Source organism: Melampsora larici-populina (genome assembly GCF_000204055.1).
Source record: "Melampsora larici-populina 98AG31 unplaced genomic scaffold MELLAscaffold_51, whole genome shotgun sequence".
Taxonomy (NCBI): domain Eukaryota; kingdom Fungi; phylum Basidiomycota; class Pucciniomycetes; order Pucciniales; family Melampsoraceae; genus Melampsora; species Melampsora laricis-populina.
In genome coordinates, this window is record NW_006768815.1 from 557,422 (window position 1) to 576,714 (window position 19,293).

General features: G+C 41.2%; 4 protein-coding genes across 4 annotated transcripts; 1 reads left to right on the forward strand and 3 right to left on the reverse strand.

Annotated features, from left to right (window-relative positions):
- Window positions 1-3,658: 3,658 nt before the first annotated feature.
- On the reverse strand, window positions 3,659-4,179 carry MELLADRAFT_111235 (uncharacterized protein; the record flags this gene model as incomplete). The annotated part of the gene is made up of 2 exons (XM_007415494.1): window positions 3,659-3,998; window positions 4,133-4,179. 2 exons carry the CDS (start codon window positions 4,177-4,179, stop codon window positions 3,659-3,661), a joined length of 387 nt encoding a protein of 128 aa, XP_007415556.1.
- Window positions 4,180-5,434: 1,255 nt separating this feature from the next.
- MELLADRAFT_92694 (dipeptidyl aminopeptidase IV) lies at window positions 5,435-9,301 on the reverse strand (the record flags this gene model as incomplete). The annotated part of the gene is made up of 16 exons (XM_007415493.1): window positions 5,435-5,543; window positions 5,633-5,738; window positions 5,814-6,021; window positions 6,096-6,118; window positions 6,203-6,261; window positions 6,323-6,495; window positions 6,571-6,592; window positions 6,652-6,727; window positions 6,810-6,920; window positions 7,004-7,242; window positions 7,307-7,536; window positions 7,607-8,297; window positions 8,424-8,503; window positions 8,594-8,677; window positions 8,744-8,847; window positions 8,914-9,301. 16 exons carry the CDS (start codon window positions 9,299-9,301, stop codon window positions 5,435-5,437), a joined length of 2,703 nt encoding a protein of 900 aa, XP_007415555.1.
- A 763-nt stretch (window positions 9,302-10,064) lies between these two features.
- On the reverse strand, window positions 10,065-12,821 carry MELLADRAFT_123434 (uncharacterized protein; the record flags this gene model as incomplete). Its single annotated transcript, XM_007415492.1, has 14 exons — window positions 10,065-10,192; window positions 10,285-10,409; window positions 10,501-10,638; window positions 10,720-10,810; window positions 10,880-10,966; window positions 11,031-11,126; window positions 11,186-11,221; window positions 11,316-11,356; window positions 11,472-11,768; window positions 11,831-11,917; window positions 12,066-12,104; window positions 12,190-12,268; window positions 12,374-12,528; window positions 12,622-12,821. The coding sequence occupies 14 exons, from the start codon at window positions 12,819-12,821 to the stop codon at window positions 10,065-10,067; spliced, it is 1,599 nt and encodes a 532-aa protein (XP_007415554.1).
- A 4,266-nt stretch (window positions 12,822-17,087) lies between these two features.
- On the forward strand, window positions 17,088-18,521 carry MELLADRAFT_39252 (uncharacterized protein; the record flags this gene model as incomplete). Its single annotated transcript, XM_007415465.1, has 8 exons — window positions 17,088-17,285; window positions 17,357-17,481; window positions 17,543-17,670; window positions 17,740-17,819; window positions 17,894-17,982; window positions 18,044-18,115; window positions 18,187-18,327; window positions 18,389-18,521. Coding segments are annotated over 8 exons (966 nt in total), but the record flags the coding sequence as incomplete, so codon positions are not given.
- Between the last annotated feature and the right edge of the window lie 772 nt (window positions 18,522-19,293).

Sequence of the window (19,293 nt, forward strand, 5' to 3'; positions counted from 1 at the left end):
AATGGCCATAGCGACCATAAAATTATAGCGTAGTGATTGCGCTTTTATATTAGCGCTAAATTGCTCCGCTCGTAAAAACTGTGGTTATAGCGGAGCGGAGCGGGGCGGTGGTGGTGTTGTGAGCAAGAGGACGAGCCCAAAAATTACAAGAACCGCAAGGCTGCGTATCTTCTAGGTAATACTTACATGATGCAACTAACTAAAGATGTAAGTTTTCCTCTCTTTTATCACCTTCACTTCCTTCTTCTCATCTCTTTGTTTCTCATTTTTTTGTTATTTTTCAGATGGACACGGTCAATAAGAAGATCACTCAATCAAGTGCTCACCGTGCCGATTTCAATCGACGCCGAGTTCAAGCTAATCATCAACGAGTTGAAGATGGATTAAGGCCACTCAAGGTTCTATTGTCAGGCCATGGAATTCGCTGGGGCATTCGCGCCAAACGTTGGGAGCGAATGTGGGAGGCCCAAGAGGTAGGTTTTTGTTTTCATCTTTTATTATTAGATCTTGTTTAGAATGAAGGCTAATAATTGTAATGTCTACCTCCCTCAGCTGATAAACACTTTGATGACAGAAGATTTGACTGAAGTTCACAAAAAGAAGTGTCAACCCAGAAAGGACGGTAAAAAGCATGGCTACTATGAGGAGATGATCTTCTCAGTCGCGGATTGGCAAGCTATGAGGGACATTTTAGACATTCTCACTGTAAGTCCCCTTTTCAATTTATTTGTTTTGTTCTCTTTGTTCTTTTCTTTTTTGCTCGACTTAAATCTGACTAATACTTTCACCACCTCACAGCCATATAAGATTCTGACTCGAGAGATGGAGGGTGACAAACCCACTGGCTGTATGGTCTTAGCCAAGTATGTTCAGCTCAAGTCTTCCATGGAAAATCGGTTGAACAGGATGCACGAGAATGATCCACTCTACCCAATGGTGGATGTGATGATAAGTAAGATAACTGCGTATTTAGATGAATCGTTAGAATGTGATACTATAGTACTAGCAACCCTCTTTCACCCTGGTCTCCGAGTTAAATTCTTTTCTCGCGCTTTTGGAGACGACTCTATACACCACTTCCGAGCTCGAGATCTTCTGGAATCAGCATTCATTTCGCAGCGTGATTCACCCAATCTTCAAAGCCAAACTACCGACAGCCCTTCTCCAGCTTCAACCAACACATCAGATGATTCAGATTTTTTGAATCTTTATAATGAGGTTGAAAGTTCCAGCAAACTGAACGAACTCGAGTGGTACCTTCAAGGTATCGACCCTATGGTTTCTCCTGATATGAGCAATCCTCAATGTGCTTTAGATTGGTGGAAAGTGAGTACAATTCTCTTTTCTTTGATCTTTACTTCTATCCTTTACTGATCCGGTGTGATCAATCTGCAGACTCATGCTGGCAAATATCCAGTCTTATTGATACTGGCTCAAGATTACTTGGCAACACCTGCAGCCTCAGCTGCACCCAAGCGATCATTTTTGATTGCTGGTCAAGTCTGCACTCCTGAACGTGGTGGATTGGCTCCTCGAATGATCGAGATGACGTTTAGTGGTCAAATCTGGGCGAAGGAAGGGGTTCCTTTTGCTGGAGATTTTGGTGAAGTTGGCAAGGTCTTAGAATACGGAAAGAAGGCAGTCAAAAAGAAAACTCGACAGTCTCATTTTTAATGTTTTTGTTTCTCTTTTTTTTCATTTAACTTTATTTTATTATTTTTTCTTTACACTCTTTTATAACATCTTACTACTACATCTTGTTATTCTTTCTTAACGCTCATTCATGTCTCTTTTCAATAGTCAATTTCATTTCATTTTCGAAAAAAAAATTGCTGCTTTTTGGCCTGGAGCACTGCGAAGCGCTGCTGGGCGCCAGTTTTGCTTTCAGCTGAGAATTTTGGGTGAGATTTTTTTTAAGCTGCCTTTACAGCTGCCGCACTTGAGGGAGCCAAGATTTAGCTGCGCTGCCCAAAAAGCTCCTGGCAGCTCAGCGCAGCGCAGCGAGCCAGGTTTGAACACACCAATGAAGATTTCTGCCGTTAATTGTTGGAACGGCTGTATGAGTCAACTGCAAGAGTAATGATCATGTGCCCAGGGATTGGATAAATGGTCATGTGTTACATTTTAATTCTTATTTACATAAAGCACAATCATATAGTAGGTAATTCTTTGGAGTATAATCATTCCTGAAGGAAATAAATGGATGAACATGATGATTTTTTGCAACCTTCCTCTGCATTCAAAAATCAATACATTGGCTGGTGAATCTCATTCAACTAGAATGTGATGATGTCTTGTTCATAGGTGTCTCAGTATAATTTATAAAAAGATAAGTGGTCTTCACGCTCCACTAAAGATGACAGGTAGTTATGGCAGACACCACTTTTGAAATCATACAAGAAAACCTTCAAGATTGGCACCTGAAGAACCTATCAAGTGCAAGTCACATGCTGAATGGTAAGGCATTCTACAAAAGATTTGATGAAATTTGTGATGACTGTAATGATCCTAATACTGAGGATTATGCTTGTACTGTACAATCTATATTGCGTACTCTAGTGGTGAGAGGAGGGACGCTTTGGTCTCTTCTTCTTCACGTTGCAATCTTGTTATCACATCACCTGTCCTAGTTGCTCCTATCCCACTTGAGCCTATTGGACCCTTACAATGACCGAGTCCATATTTTAATGCAGTTTACAGTCAGATCAACTCTGTGATAAACATGAAGAGGCTCCTGGAGAAAAACATTCAAAGTCAATACTTTGCTCCTTTGGGGTGTGGTGCTTCATGAATCACATCAAGATGCATGTTGTCTGGTTACAATAAGGTCTTGCTCACAAAAAGCTGCCATTATTGATAAATGCAGTGCAGAGATAAACCTGTGGGATGCACCTCATGCTACATCACCAGCTGCAAAGTCCCCATCACTTCTGTTGACCAGACAGGTCATGAAATGCTGATAGGTTCATTGACAGAAGAGCCTCTTGAGGACTATCTCTCAATGAACCTATGTATGATGCTTGTCATCATGTTGCATTTGGTTTACAAATTCTCAATTGTGCTTGTTTTTCATGATTTCCAATGATTTCTCTCATTTTCTCACATGATACTACTTAGTCTTACACAGGAATCAAAGAGATATTTCCCTGTGGGAAGACTGACTACATCTAATGCAGTTTCTGAGCCAAAACACAGAGATAATGCAGAAGTAAGGCCATAATAAAACATTTTGGCTCATCAACTGTCCTAAATATGTACAATGGGGTTTCCCACGGGAAAATTGCCTCCTTTTTACTGTGTTATGCACCACTGATCTTGATCATTACATTCTTGTCTTCCTTGTATTAGCTTGATGTAGGATTTGTTAGTAAGATCATTGATCCGGACATCATCGAGTTCAATGTTGAATGAATAGTAGAGGTAAGAGGTTGCAAAAATTTAGAAATGTTTTAAATCTACAGTAAGAAAATTTCGATGCTTTTTACAACTAGGGGGTTGACCGTTTGCAATCTATGTGAATTTTGAGTTCACAAAGTTCAAAAAGTCAATCCATGCTACATCATCGAACCTACATATCCCTCAAAGTTTAGATAGCACAAGTGATCTAGGCCGAAGAGCGTAGGTGAAAAACCGAGGCGAGAGTGGATGTGGAAAAATCTCAAGACTTTTCGTTGTTAGTCGTAGAAGAGCTATTATTCGGCATTCTCAATAGACGTCCTTCAGAATGAGCTTGCTCTGCCACTTTTTTCAACATCAAAGCTCTTCTGGCATCCGACCCGATCGCACCGCCCTCAGGAATTGATTGATTCACAGGTTTTTGCTCCTGTTCGCGCATTCGAATTTCTCGTTTCCTGATTCTTTCTTCCTCCATTGCTGCTCGATCAAGATCACGTTGATGATTATAATATAATGATCCACCTAAAGCAGCTAGTACAGTAAGACCTTGAAAGACTACACGATATCTTAACCACAGGTTAAATTCGCTCGCGTTTCCGGATCTTAGGGCACGACCAGCCCCGAGTAATGCAATTGTGGTTGCTCCCGCACCTGCGAATTGTCGTTATTGGTAAGAATCAGAGCTGCTACTGTTACGAAATCGAGACACAGGTCGAAAGCTGAAGTATTGACTAACCCAATGGAACAAGAGGTTGATCCTGTAGACAGACCGATTACCCGCATGTTGTATTGGTTTGATTGGACAATTGTGATCGGAAGGTAGACACGATCAAATCCACGAAAAACACATTAAGCATTCTAACGAGTGAGTCTTGGAGGATAAAGTTGGATCACTAGCCTTAAATTTTTGGGAGAATCTGGTCCAAGTACTCAACGATTCTTCTTGCTCAGGTATGTAAGCTGATAGTGGTGAATCTGACGACATCCTTTAATATTTTCCACTCTTTCGTCTCTTGAGAATGTTGAATAAGTTCAATGTTTTCGAAAAAAGTGATTGAGGAAGCGATTGAGGAAGTAGTCATTCAGAAATAAGCATTGTCTTTGAATTTATCCAGGTCCCACGTCGACCCGACCCAGTCGGATTCATGACCGGATCGGGTCGACGTGGGACTTGGATGAGCTTGATCCTGTTTGATCACTCAGCATTCAGTGATACATGCCCTACAAAGTGAAAAGCAATTGCTGAATTTTTGGAAAGGAAATCACAATATAAGTAGAAACTTTTGGAGGAGTTGAATGAAGCCAAAGTCTGATAAGAAATAGACTTGGCTACGCCTTTCTCCATTTTCTCCCTTCCGTTTTCCAGATAAGAGTGGCCTCCTCTCATAGTTGCAGACTTTGATAATTCAACCATTGGTATGTGCATTGATGCATATATGACTAACTTGCAGTCAGGGTATCAAGATTTATGAGCTATTTAAATCTTATTCCAATCTTACAAGAAGTATACCCAAGAGGTATGATAGCATGCATAAAACCGGATCAAGCATCACAGGACATACAATGTTATATGCATCAATGCACATATCAATGCTTGAATTATCAAGTAGCTGATTAGTTGAAATATACTTGTATCTCTGTTTCATCTATCCTATCATTTTTCACTTTGATTATGCAATTGATAAAATCCTGGATTTTCATTCCAAAGAGGGTCCAAAATCCATGATAGTCTATGTGAAAGGTAAGCAGGTATCCTTATGGCGGGCACATTGATTGCTGTCTACAAATCCACCCATGAATGAAGGGTTGTGTAAGATTAGACGCTTGGATCTTCTTTCTCAAACAAATATTAATTTGAATTCCAACAAATCAGTATCCTACAATAACATAACACCTAATCAAATTCCACTAAATGCACATAAACCAACACCAAGCTGCTGAACTAGATTTAATACATACAACACCAAAAAAAAACAAGAACAAAAAATGATGCAATCCTTTGTTCTAGAGAAAAAAAACATGCATGCAAGTCAATCATTCAAAGAAATAAACCTTCAGAAACATTAGTAGATTCTTTCTTGTTTCCTAATCCCCATCTTTTAACCAAAAACCTTGTTAAAAACTTGAAAAGCTCGGAATATGCTCCCCTAAAATTTGTAAAAAAAAGTCAGTTCATGAAGTTAGTCTTCAACTTTGATGTACTTTGTTTTTTGTCTATAAGGTAAAGATTACTAACCTAGTGTAAACTGAATGATCTGAGTCTGTGAACATCCTAAACTCATAATTGCCTACTCCAGAATTGATGAGCCGATCAATAAGTGATGCTGAATTCATAAAATGAACTATCAAAATAGAAGATAATTTTGAGTTTTCATCCTTTAAATTCATCAAGTATGAGAGTCAATATAAATACATACCATTATCATCTGCACTTCCATGCGCAAGTGCAAGGCTGACATTATGAAACCCATTCATCTTTGTCACAGCTGAAGTTTCATACCCTTGTTTATTGAGCTCAGGAGTTGACATGTAACGTTCAGTATAGATACTATCGTAAAATTTCCAATCTGTTACAGGAGCGACAGCGAGACCGAGAGAGAAATCTGACGAATGCTGTTCCAGTGTCTAGAGACAAGAGCGATCCCAATCTTCAGTCTCTGAGTAGTAGATGAAGAGATATACAGATTTGAGCTACTCACTTTACATGTCAAGTATCCGCCATCTATCGATTATAGGAACACACGAGACGTCAGCCACTTAAGCCTACCGAACGAAATCAAGCATGATAATTCAACACAATACTCACAGCTCCATCCCCAGACTCCAATCCTAGCTTCATCAACATAGTTTAAAGAACCATATGACCTGCCCAGAAGTGTATCTGTTAGTACCTCCTAGCTCTCATAAAGAAAAGAAAGATCCACACCTCGCCGCCGCAGCAACATCATGAGCCTCAAAAGACCCTAATTGATTCCTGACAGGTACTCGATATGATCTACCTTTCATACCGGTACCCCTTCCATCCACCAAGACCACAATGTAATTCAATTTGGAGATTAAGAAATAATGCCAATCGATCGCATATTTGACATCCACGACCTGTTTCGGTTTGAAGTTTTACATAAACAGTTGATCTTCTCTAAGTGATAAACCAAATTTGATGAGATAGCCTACCTGAGAATTTGGTCCTCCATATCTATCAGGAAAAAGAAAACTCAGCAGCTGCCTAGAGGTCTAGACAATATCATCACTCACACTTTGATCAATACGGGGTACTTTGTCGAGCCGCTTTTATCCATCCCAGCAGGTCTCAGCTCCTTCACATTCATCACTGAACAATTAAAACAAAGATCGAGATGATGTTCAGATGCGCTTTATTTGTCTTTCTAATCAAACTAAAAACCAAACCGTACAGTCGCCAACTGAATTCTTGATCGTCTTGTAATCTATCTCAGGCATGTCCATTGATTTCAATCGATGCTTTAGGTACTTATTAGCCTCGAATTTCTCATCTTCTACGTTTCCTAAACCAAATCCCCATGGACAAAACAAATCAAGAGTTTGAGATCTTCATGTCAGATAAAAGTGAAAGAAAGAAAAGGCTTACCAGAAAACAATGAATCGATATCAGAGAGTTTCTGCCATGGAACTTCAGGTCCATCGTAATTTAATAAAGAATATCCACCAAACGGACTGAAATTCACACCATAGTATCCAACACCTGTTGTCAATTGTTTGGGTCCCTTTGGCTTTCTCTCTTTTTGGATTTGCGTCAATTCTGTGCTAGTGGGTAATCTGACTGAATACAAATGCCTTTCAATACTTGGCTTGGCTGCGATGAAGTATCTACGACGTTACTCGATCAATAATAGAAACAAAAGATTGGTAAGGTCTAGGAAAGTGAACGTACATCAGGCGACGAGAGAGATCAATGGCTTGGATTGATCCATCGATCTCCCATTGGCCAGAAGTCAAAAATATGGGTTCAGATGCATTTGGGGGTGAGAAATAAGCCACATGTCGATATCCATCTTGATCGACTCGTATGTCCAAGTAGCCTGGTGATAGATCAGTTGGGTGTTTTTGTTGATTGGTTGGATCTCGATGAGAATTGATGTCGATTGAAACAATGGAGCGATCCTTATAGGAAGAAGTTGAGTTCAGCAAAAGACACTTGAGTTAACTATATTTAAGCTTAGTTATAGCTCACCGGTTCAGCCCATCCACCATCACGTTTAACAAAATCAATGTCTATTGCCACTTTTCCAATCAATACGCCTTCAGGCCAACTCCCGCCTCTACCAGGAACTGCGTAAGGTTGTTCCACAAATTGGAAATAGCCGGTTTTCTCTCTGCTACCAATCCGATCTGTTTCTCTAACGACTAGCTCGGTATCACTAACCCAAGCAACTTGACTAACGATCCTATCCCGATCAGGAAAAGGATGATCCATTTTCAGCCAACTAGTAGATCCATCCACTCTTCCAATGCTATCAAATTTCCTCAAATCAAAAACTTTTAAACCTGGCAAAGGATTAGGGAAACCAGGTTTAGGATACTTCATAGGTTTTCTTGTTGGATAAGGTTCGGTGTTTCCGGAAAAGGATGTAGGATTATAAACTGTTAAGCCGTAATTAGGTACCAAAGCTTCATCTAGGACTAAGTAAGTCAATTTGGTAGAATCAGGTGACCACCATATGGCTGATGACCCTTCAAAGACTTCTTCTTCATACACCCAATCACAAAGCCCATTGAAAAGTGTTGGAGTACCAGTGTGAGTTAATCGTAAAGGTGCCGATGAAGGTGATGATAGCAAGTAAATATCATTTTGGTGTACGTAGGCTATTGAATGACCAGATGGTGACCATGTTGCGAGGGAGACATTGGTGTGTGCGCCTAATCTGTTTTGAAACCGGATCAAAAATTGAGGTTCAGTTGCGAAATGCGATGAAGAGATATAAGCAGTGATGTACGTGGTAGGCGAATGCTCTCTTTATGGCGAATATGACAGTCATAGATTAGCTTACGCATTAGGGTGTAAGATCTGGATAGTTTTGGTATGAGTATCGAAGATCCAGTAATTCGCAAATGTTGAATATCTCCATTGCTATTGTGACAATGTATTGAAATAAGACCAATAGAGATCATCAGTTTTGGATTGGACATCAAGGATAAGATTGAAATATAAAGGACTGACCTTGATGATATCAGACTTGAGCATCACATATCTCAAGTCAGAGGAGACCGTGAAAGATTTATAATTGATTGACTTTCCATTAGGCTATAGGAGCCATAAAAATACGTAAATAAGAGGTTTAAAGAGGATAATAATCAAAAAGCGACGGACAGTGCGTATATCACTTTGGGAAAGTAACAATTTTGTTGTCTTCGATTTGAGATCGTGAAGTTCAATACCATGTGCTGTGATATCTGAGTAAACTCCATCTCCAGCTACATTCAAAAACAAGTACCGAATTTAGTAATGAGGAATGCGAGAGAAAAGTTGGAGCAGTCTACCTTCTCTTAACCAGCTGATTGACTTTCGCTCAGCGTTATAGATTCCAGAGACAGTATCTTGAAAAGTGAATGATGTTTTCTTTTTATGAGGTGGTGGTTCTTGAATTGATGAAAATGAAGCTGAGAAGATAATAATCAGGATAATAGTTGAGATTGTGATTGTGATTAAGATTAAAGGTATTCGAAGTGGTCTAGTTGTATGCTGATGTTTGAATCTTGAAAGACATGCTGAGAATGGATGAAACCCATCTGATTTGGACGTTGCAGTCGGTCTTGTAAATGTTGATGCTGAAGGTGATGATAATAATGGTTCAAGCTGATCATCTGGATCAATATCTAAGACTGTGTTTGAGTTAGTTTGATGATTAGTTGATTGATTGTTGTTCATTTTGTTAGTATCCTCAGTCAGTTTCGTGTCTTCGTCCTATATTGTATTAAGTATTGCTGATGTTGTTGTGGTTGTTGGTCAGAGAGCTGTTCGAAGCCGAATCTCAAATTATGGGATGACCCCTATCCGGAAAGCCCGGATATCTCTGCCAGCCTTCGGACCAGGCTCTAGCTCCGAGGCTCGGTCTCACTCTCTCGCTCACGGGTCACGAGCTCGATCCTGCTGCCCTCGAAGCCCCCGGGATGTCAAAACCTCCCAAAACCTGGTGAGGTCCCCGCGGTCTTTCTCAGACGTCATGCTGAGCTGAGTTTTTTTTTAAAAAGAGTGATCTTTGAATTTCTAGACTGATCTACACGCACCTTGTTATGAAATGAATAGAATAGCGGAGCTGTTGAACAAATGTCCCTTCCTTAAACCCTCTCGCTCGCCGACTGGGTCTTCAATGAAAAAATATCACTTTGTATGTACTACAAGTTTCACGCTTTGTGAAGAGCTTAACTCCACAGTATACATTCAAGCTTGTTGGCATCCATAGGAGTAGTATAACGTATAAACTTTTTATTGATGGTACTTTCGTGACAAAGAGATATGAGGAAATATGAGAAACAAGAAGCAGAAGTGTATCTAATATCCGTGTATAACAAGAGACGGCTACTAAACCTGAATTGAATCAATCCCTTGTATCCATTAAGAACCATCAAAAGAACATGAACCCAAAATTAAGCGCGTGTTATCCAGTTTATCATTCATGATAAGTTTTTTTTTAATTCGAATCCCGAATTTCACTCCTACTTGTACCCATCTCTTCTATCATACTTCTTAGATGAGAATGTCTTGGAACAAAGTCAACCTCGAAGGGCAAAGGCCTTGAGTTTGCAGAGTCGGTGAAGGCTGAAAAATTAGAAGAAATCATTTGTTACCGTTCATCGATTTGTCAAGAATGCGGAATACAGATGTAGAGAAAACGAAAGAGAGGGACATACCACGAGAATCAAGTGGGATATCGTTTCCGTCAGCACTTCTTTTTCTTCGTATTTCAAATGCGCAAAGCAAGTTTGCCGTATTTATAAATACACTGTTATCGGCTACGATTTGTCCTGGGCAGCGTCTTGTATGTTGGATAAACAAGGAAAAAATCAGCAGTCGAACGCTAGAGAAGCTGAAGACACAATGATCAAATAAAACAGGATGTTTTTTACCTTCGACCAAAGCCGTAGGCGAAGTGACGTATATCAGACCTCAGCGACACTTCTCCTGTCTTTTCATCGACGTTCAGCCAACGCGAAGGTTTGAACTCGTCGGGTTCAGGATAAACAGACGGATCGCGGTTTATAGACCTATTTAAGATTTGCAAGGAGCTCATCGATTTCAACTTACAGCTCTGAGGAAAATTCAAAACCATAATGACAATGACCTACCAGTGGTTGCCGAGGATCCAGGAGCCAGCCGGAATGAAGTGTCCCTTGTGATGGTCATCTTTGATGGCTGCATGCATAAAACCTGAAGTAACCTTTGAATATCAACTTCCCAATGCTCATTACAGATCCAAATATATCAAAGTAGATCATGGGCGTTTACCTGCTGCGCTGACAGGTCTCCATCTGAAGCTTTCATTGTAAAATGCGGTCACGCATGGGAGCTCTGGATGATCACTGAAGGTGGGGACTGTACAAAGATAGTTAGACCAAGTCTCTCGTTTTTTTTATGGGGAAGTAGGAGATTATCTTACGCCGATCTCGGCCGACTACGCGGTCCAGCTCCTCTTGGACCTTCTTGACCTCTTCGGGAAAGCACGCGGCCGCGAAAACTACTATCGATAGTGCAGCTACATTTTCCGAATCAGCCATGTCGGCAATTGAGAAGACAAAAAGATCACTGAAGTACCTGATGTGGTATCTGACCCGGCACCAAAGAGTGAACCTATTTTGGTGGATCATGGTGAGGATGAGATTTGAGTCGCATAATATGATGCGGAGAGTAGACCGTGAATGATGACCCAAGGAATTGTATTTACCTGCTAGATATGCTAGCTCATCATCCGAGAGTGCCAGATCCCTTTTCGAAGGGATATTCAAATACCATTGTGAAAGGATAGGATGGCGGTCACAATCTGTTATCCCAGAAAACGGAAGATCTGGGAGATATTGAAAGTCCAACGAACTTCACTCACTTCTGTTTATCAAGTAAGTGGGATACCACGCAGGTATCCCGTTCACCGCGACTTTTACGTACGTTTTGGATCTGGGAGCGAAATAGCGAGAGTTCTTCTTGATGCCAGCGTCGACCGGTAGAGGTCCAAAATGGCACGAACTTTAGCCAGGGGTGGCGGTCAAGGGTAAAGGTACCTGGTCTGGCTGCCCAAGTGAAGCGTTTGAGGCATAGATTCACTTGTCTCACTTCAGGATCATCGTACGTGGTTTGTGATGCTTTTCCATAAGCAATTTTGAGAATGACTGAGGCCGCATATCTGTTCGGGAGCCAGGATTGAGCTGGTTTGATTGTGAATTCTCGTCAACACCTTGTACTTACGTCGTTAAAGCATCCTCAAAGTTGGCGCGACGATCGAGGATATCCAGGATAACTTGACGAGCCGCTTTTTCTTGGACTATTTGATATCTAATGTACAGAAGAGATAAACAATTTGTTGGCCGTTTCCAGGTTCATGAGTGGATCGTTGTACAGGTTAGGAAGATAGATAGAAACCCCGTTCCGAAGAACCGGAACGTGAGTCGCGGAGGTAAAGTATCAAGGGAAAAAAACCAACGATGCTGCCGCGCGGCCGTCAAGTTGAGAGTGCAATGCCCTAGATCACAGCGCGTCTCACACAATATGAGCTACAGGAGCTAGGGTGTGCTGAGCTCTGAAATGGATATCCTCAAGAACTCAACTTGCGAAATTTCAACCAGCGCTCCCCGTATTCCAAACTCAGCGTTCTCATTCCGCCAGACATCACGGCTCCTGACATCTCTACAAGTGCGCAATATTTCCAAATTTCAGCTCTGGTTGTGGTCTATCTTATCAACAATAAGGAAGTGTGAGGTGAACCAAAGTGGAACGTGTAAAATTGCTCACCTAATCTCGGACGACTGGCGTAAATTGCACCTTTATGCTCTAGTAGTTCTATTGCATCCTTGACTGTCCCCACGATGATCAATGGCGTACTTCCCATCATTACTTTTGAGACGGGTCCATATTTGCGTGTGATCCTTTCCATCTCCCTCCAAGGGCTTTGAAGAATGGCGAAGTTCCCCAAAAAGTCAGACTGGGAATCTAATGTCCTGTGAGAAGAGAATGAAAAATGAAATTATCCACGAGCTTACTATGGACCGAATCGATAACCAATATAAGGCAGCGACCTTGGGCCTGGAGGCAAAGGCATCTTGCGCCTCGACCATCTTGAAGAAATTGTTGTAACTGCGATCGATAAAGCTACGGCAAAGCATACTAACTTAAGTAGGATAGTATCTTGAATGGCAGCATGAAGACTGCCCGCAGTATCTGACAGCAACTCAATCGTCATGATCTTGTTTGAGTTCTGAGCAAGCGAAGATATGGTTTTGAGTGAGGCAAGTAGACAACGTTGTCAAACTGATTGTAAATCGATGTCGTGGTCCTGTTGAGCAATCAGCGACTCAAGGAAGTCCACATTCAATCGAAACAAATAAATTTTAAGGCGACTGATCCGACTCAATCAAAGCCTTGGGTCGAAGACGATGAAGATTATGACAACACCTAGAATGATAATTGAGAGTGGGTTGGAAAATGACACGATTTTGACTTGACTTCAGAAGGCGAGAAAGACAAATGAAAACAGGTTCAGTGCGTGGGGAAATTCCTCGGCTGATCAAATCGCGAGTTTCAAGCAGACAGAAAATTGAAATATGAAGAAATCCCTGCTTATTTATATTTGAAAGACTAACGGGGACATGAAGATTTGTTCTGTTTTTTTTTCTTTCACTTATGAAGTGGGGAATCCTTTTTGTTTCGATTGCCCATTTATCAGCGGCTTGTGTGACTCGCTATATACAAATTCACAATTGATACAAGTTCAATCCATGTTGTCTCCAGCGCCTAAATTCCTACGAAAAACTGGATGAGGAGCGCGGAGTTGAGATGGCCCAAAAGAAAACCTCAGCTGAACAAGAGATCTGGAACTCACCAGTGGCCCGACCGAATATAAATGATCAGAGGTTCCTTAGAATTGTACCCCTCTTCCACCCCAAGGCAATCAACCATCCGGCCAAGCAAGCGGGCGGGTGGATTATCGTCTGACAATGTACACCCTCAAGGATCTTCTCTATATCTTCAATTGCAATAGACACTTGATATAGCTTCTATTGTAATATAGATATTTAACATATCATCAGAGTCACTAGCAGAGCGCAAACTCCGATCAAATCAAGTCTCAATTGAGTGTGTCAACATGTTCGAGACAATTTTAAATCAGTCAAAGTTTCCAAGACGACTTCATATCAATCAAACATTTCAATTTTTCAGCCAAGGCACAAGGAAAGCAATCAGCCGTGCAGCGAAGAGGTTGGCGGATGTATGTACACAATTTACTTTGAGATCAATGACTTTCTAATGTACAGTACACAACTCATGATTGTTAAGTACTAGATGACTGGATAGCACCCTGGATAGCCTCCACTTGATGAACTCAGTCTCGGCCTTTTCTAAGGCTTGTGACTCCGGTAGAGACTACATATCAAGCTCAAAGGTGAAGATCTGCCGATCAATTCTGCACATGGTTCATAGCGGTACAGCCATCGTGCTCTGAGTTCAGATCAAAAGCCGGTTGATATCATAAAGTATCAACCGGCCTTCCTTGAGGTATTTTCCAGGTGATAAGCATCTTTAAATTGTTCTCTGCAACCCTCAAACCACATGTGGCTGAGGGGAACGGTGGAGGATCCAACCTGGGGAGAGAGGGAGACTACAAGAGAGACTACCAGAGAGACTTTAGAAATAAATGCTGTATCAAAATGCATTTTCATTCAAAAATGAAATAACATCCTTTGCCACATTCCTCCACATTCTCAATATTTCCTCAAGCCCTAAGCCTAAGCCCAAACCCCTAACCCCCCTAACCAGGCCTAACCAATCGCTTTTTATCAATTTTCTCATGTTTATGTCAACGATTTCAAGTTTTTATCCTCATGTTTTCATCACTGTTATCCTGTTTTTGACATTGTTCTTGCATTGATTATCTCTATGTGCATCTTTGACCCTTGTTACTGTATCTTTGATCTTCATTTTTGTATTTTTATCGTTGTTTTGACATTTCTTATCGTTGTTCTGGTATATTTTATCATTGTTCTTGTTTGTTTTTGTATTGCGTCTCTCTTCTTGATTTTGATTAGTACCTTTTTGTGATTCTTTTTCATTTTTTTATTTATCGTTCTCATTTTTCCCGTGAATGATTTTTTTGCAAGAAGACTCTATGATCAGCTACTGTGATCACACGGTGACAATTTTATCCTCATATGGGCCTAGATCGGTGCAATCATCAAAGAGTTTTGTTGAATGACATAAAAATTGATTGAAGTGTTGATTTGCGAGCTATACATCATCGTACAGGACCGTAAAAGGCCAGATAAACAAAGCCAAACGCCTCACAGCGCCTTTTTTTCTCAATTTTTGAAGTCTCTTGGATAGTCTCCCGCCAGGTTGGATCCTCCAACTTACCGTGGCTGAGAGGCCTGACTGAGGCGTACTTGTACCGCGCAGCAGAACATATTGAAAGTATATATGTATGTACAATCCTCAGTTGTCGCATCTTATCATTTTCTAAGACAATAATCTTCAAAGGCTTTGATGATGTTTGCTGAAGTCAAGGAATGTCGAGGCGAAGGACATAGACCACGAAACTAAGAGTCTCCTCTGATGAGCTCCCGTTTCGCGGGCCCATAGGGCTTCGTATGTATATGAGGAAATTCTTCTCAACTAAAGTCTTATCCCAAGATTCGAGCAGAATGTAGAAATCCGGTAGCATGGGGCGAGGGCTCGCGATGGGCTTACATATTTGTATGCATGGTTAAGCTTAACTGGGGAGAACTGGGGCTTAATTAAACCACGCCGACTTCAAAGCTGGTTTGACGCCGGTTTTTTCAAACCGGATTCCTTCAGAAGATGTACAGCTGCTATACTGAGGTACAGACTGGTACAGAGCTGTACCACTTCTACTGCCTTCAGAGTTTTTCTAGGTTTTTCTGCAGCCGGGGTTTTGTTTTGCTTCTGACGCCGGCTTTTGATTTGGATAAAGATGTTTGAAGTTTGGACAAAAATAACTGAAGCCGCTGCCTACCTTTAAGAATTAGGAGCCGCGAGTAGATAGAAACAATCATGAGGTTTGCAATTGGTTTGCTTCTTCACAATGGAAACCTCAAAACAGAGCATGCTATCACAATAATTGGTGATTTCTAGTAGTGTCAAAGAAGTCGATGAACGATGAGTCAAAGACAGAGATATGCCGTATTTTGATGTATATCATGTTTCTTGTGATTGGTCCAAGCTTTGTTCAATCGTCCAACATTGCAAATGGAAACATTTTCAATAGCCCTTCATCTCAGACAAGTAGAAACTCTCAATGTTTACTACAACTACCGAAATTGAGTATGTAGAACATGAATTTCTCTAGTCACCTTCTCAGAAACAAGAATTAGGATTGATCAGCGGTGAAAACAATCCAAAAACTTTCAAAAGGAATAACGCCGAGTCTGTCAAAACCCGGCGTCAGAAATAGTTTGAAGAGGTTTGAAGGCTGTAGAAGTGGTACAGCTCTGTACCTCAGTATAGCAGCTGTACATCTTCTAAAGGAATCCGGTTTGAAAAAACCGGCGTCAAACCAGCTTTGAAGTCGGCGTGGTTTATCAATCGCCTTAAACTTAGTATCCGATCACATTGGATTTTGACTCGATATGTGGACATCTTGAGCTGGCTTGTGGACCCGGATCGGGTCTGCTATTTAAAGTTATCTGCTTACAACTTTCAGGGAGTGACCTTCTTTACCTTCAGTCTATTCATTCGATGTTTAATGATAATAACGATAACACAATGGCACTTGTATGTCAAAGATGCAAGCATGTCAGTACATTCTCGTTCTTTCCTAGAGCTAGAAGATCCAGTTGACTAATCTGCCTTTCTTCTGAAATTGATAGCCACTTCGCATGGACGAATCATTTGCGGATTTGAGCCCATCAGCTTATGACATGATATCTTGTAAGTTGAATCCTTACCAAATCATCCATGTAGAGTTAGGGAGACCCATTAATCCCAAATTCGACCAACTTTAGCTCTTTCTGATCGAAGTGCGGTGTTTCATCAGCATTTGAACTCAGATGGCGTTCATAATCGGCAGCCTCTCACATCACCTCATCGTTTCTCTCAATCTTCTGCCTCTGCCGCCAATCGAAGGGGAAGACCTAATTCACATTTAATTTCACTCACCCCACCAAGACCAGGAAGCGCTGCACTCTTAAACCAAAATCGTGCTGGTGCTCATCATCCATCCCAAGGGCTCAATCTCGGCTCGAGTCCTTCCAACCCTGGCTCGAATATTACATCGCCGCAGAAATTACTTGGTCCATCTGAAAGCTTTGTAGTGCTCTCAGAAAGTACCTTGGGCGCTGCCCGAGCTCAAGAAGTGACTAATACCAGCCAGGGAGACGCATCAGAAAACGCGAGCTCAAGTCAGACAACTAGTCCTGTCCACCCACCCACCAATTCACGTTCGCCTCAACATCAGATTGAAAGGCTTTTGAAACTTTGCAGCCTACTTCCGTCTTCGAATGCCTCCGGAATGGAACATCCTCTTTGTGCGGAGTGTACGGACATTCTCCTAGAGCTGATGACTAATCAACTACAAGATGCGAAGTCGGATCGGGACCGCTATGCGGTTTTCGAACGTGATCTAAATCGTGAAAGGACTACGTCTGGCGATGCGTACGAGAGTTCTGAAAAGATTCGGGAGGAGATTGATAAAGTCGGTGAACAACGATTTCGTGACTTTACAATGCCAAAGATAGGAAATCTGATGTCATACGTGGATCAAAGTTGAGAATCAGGGAGAAACAAGCAAACGACAAATTGATCAACAGTATGAGCGAACACGCAAAAGTTCAAGCTGAGTTGAAAGAAATTGAAGAAGAAGAGGCCGAACTGGAGAGAGAGGAGCAAGAGTGAGGACAACCGTGAGACTTGGCTTCAGTTTGTGAAGGCATACTGACTATTTCCAAGTAGATTCTGGCAAGACTTCAATCAGTATGAGCTGGATTTACTCGAACTGAAGTCGAAGTGTGATTCAGTAGCCTCGAGATGCCAGCAAGATCAAATCGAGTTGGATCAATTAAGGCACACTAATGTCTTTAGTGAGCCTTTGATGTTTTTCTGTGCTCCAGTGTAGATGTTCTCCTTTCGCTGATTTCTTTTCTTTCCAGAGGACGCCTTCTGCATCGGATGTGAGGGTGGGGTGGGAACCATCAACGGCTTGAGACTGGGGAGATTGCCAGAGATAACAGTGAGTGGTCACAAGTTGCATTTGTGGATGCGATGAGAATCTTCACCTAAAGGCCAATCGTCGGTAACTTACAGGTGGAATGGGTAGAAATAAACGCGGCTTGGGGACACACCACTCTCCTTCTGCAGACTTTGTGTCGAAGGTTCAATATGACTCTGGATGGGTAAGTATTGACTGTGTTACAGGCTTTGTTTGACAATTGACTTTGTGACTCATTGGTTTAGGTATCGACTGATTCCTTTGGGTTCTTTCTCGCGGATTGAAAAAACTAAGGGCGACAAAACCAATCTCGAGCTGTGAGTCAAAAGACGGGGAGTTTGCATTTCATCTGTCTGTCTTGACCTTGCGTTTTTGGGGATGCCGTTAGATTTGGCTCAGACGATTTTGCGTTGGCGAGGATGTTACATAATAGAAGGTTCGATAACGCAATGGTAGACTTTCTGGAGTGTTTGAGACAGGTGTTAGAAGTGGCAGTGAGACGGAATCCAAGGAACAAGATCCCTTTTCGGTACGTAATACTTATGATCTCAATTGTCAATCTCATCACTAACTAGAGTTTATTTTGATAGGATTCATAAAGACAAGATTGGAGAAGTGTCCATCAAACTATCTTTTTCGTCGGAAGAGGCCTGGACAACGGCCCTGAGGCATGTATTGTTTACACTGAAGGTGCTAAACGGATCCCTCGATTCGACGCAATAGTGTAATGATTTCAATAACAATCAGTACGAATTAATAACTTCTCAATCCGCATTATCAACTGTAAGTGTGATGTCATTTTAAAAACTCGCGTGTAAAGCATCTAATAATTAGAAATGGCTATGTGTAAAAGTTGTTGTATTTTATATATATATCAAAGTCTCATTCTTTTTCAATCTATCTTTTTACTCATGGAATATCATGTTATCATCGTATAGCCACACCTGTTGATAAAATTTATGCACTTGCGTAGAAATTCAACTCTTGTCTCAGGCTCAGGTAACGGCCATGGCCCTACAGTACATTGTTGAATCAACATTGTCAATTATAAGGATCCACAAGAGCTTGGATGGGATCCCTCATCACCAGTCAAGGCTTACCTTTAGCAGTGATTTCAAGTATGTCTTGTTTGTAAGTGTTATGTGGAGCCAACACAATAATGTGGGTAATAAGAATCTGCCATCACATAAATGACAAGGATTCAATAGGGCACTTGAGGCCCCAAGGGGGCTGGGAAAAGTCTTCTGGATGTCAAAGATGCCTCCATGGACCTGCTTGAATTTGATCAGGTGAGAGAGCCTTTATTTTAACATATTGTCATTGCCAAAACATACACCATTTTGCCATAGAACAGCTATGCAAAAGGAACTATAGAGATTCATGCAAAAACCCATACAGTCAAAGTTACACAGATGTATACCCATGCATGACTCATCTAATAGGTTTTATTTTAGTTTAAAAAATGTATTTGTTTGTCTGCAAAACAATGAAATAC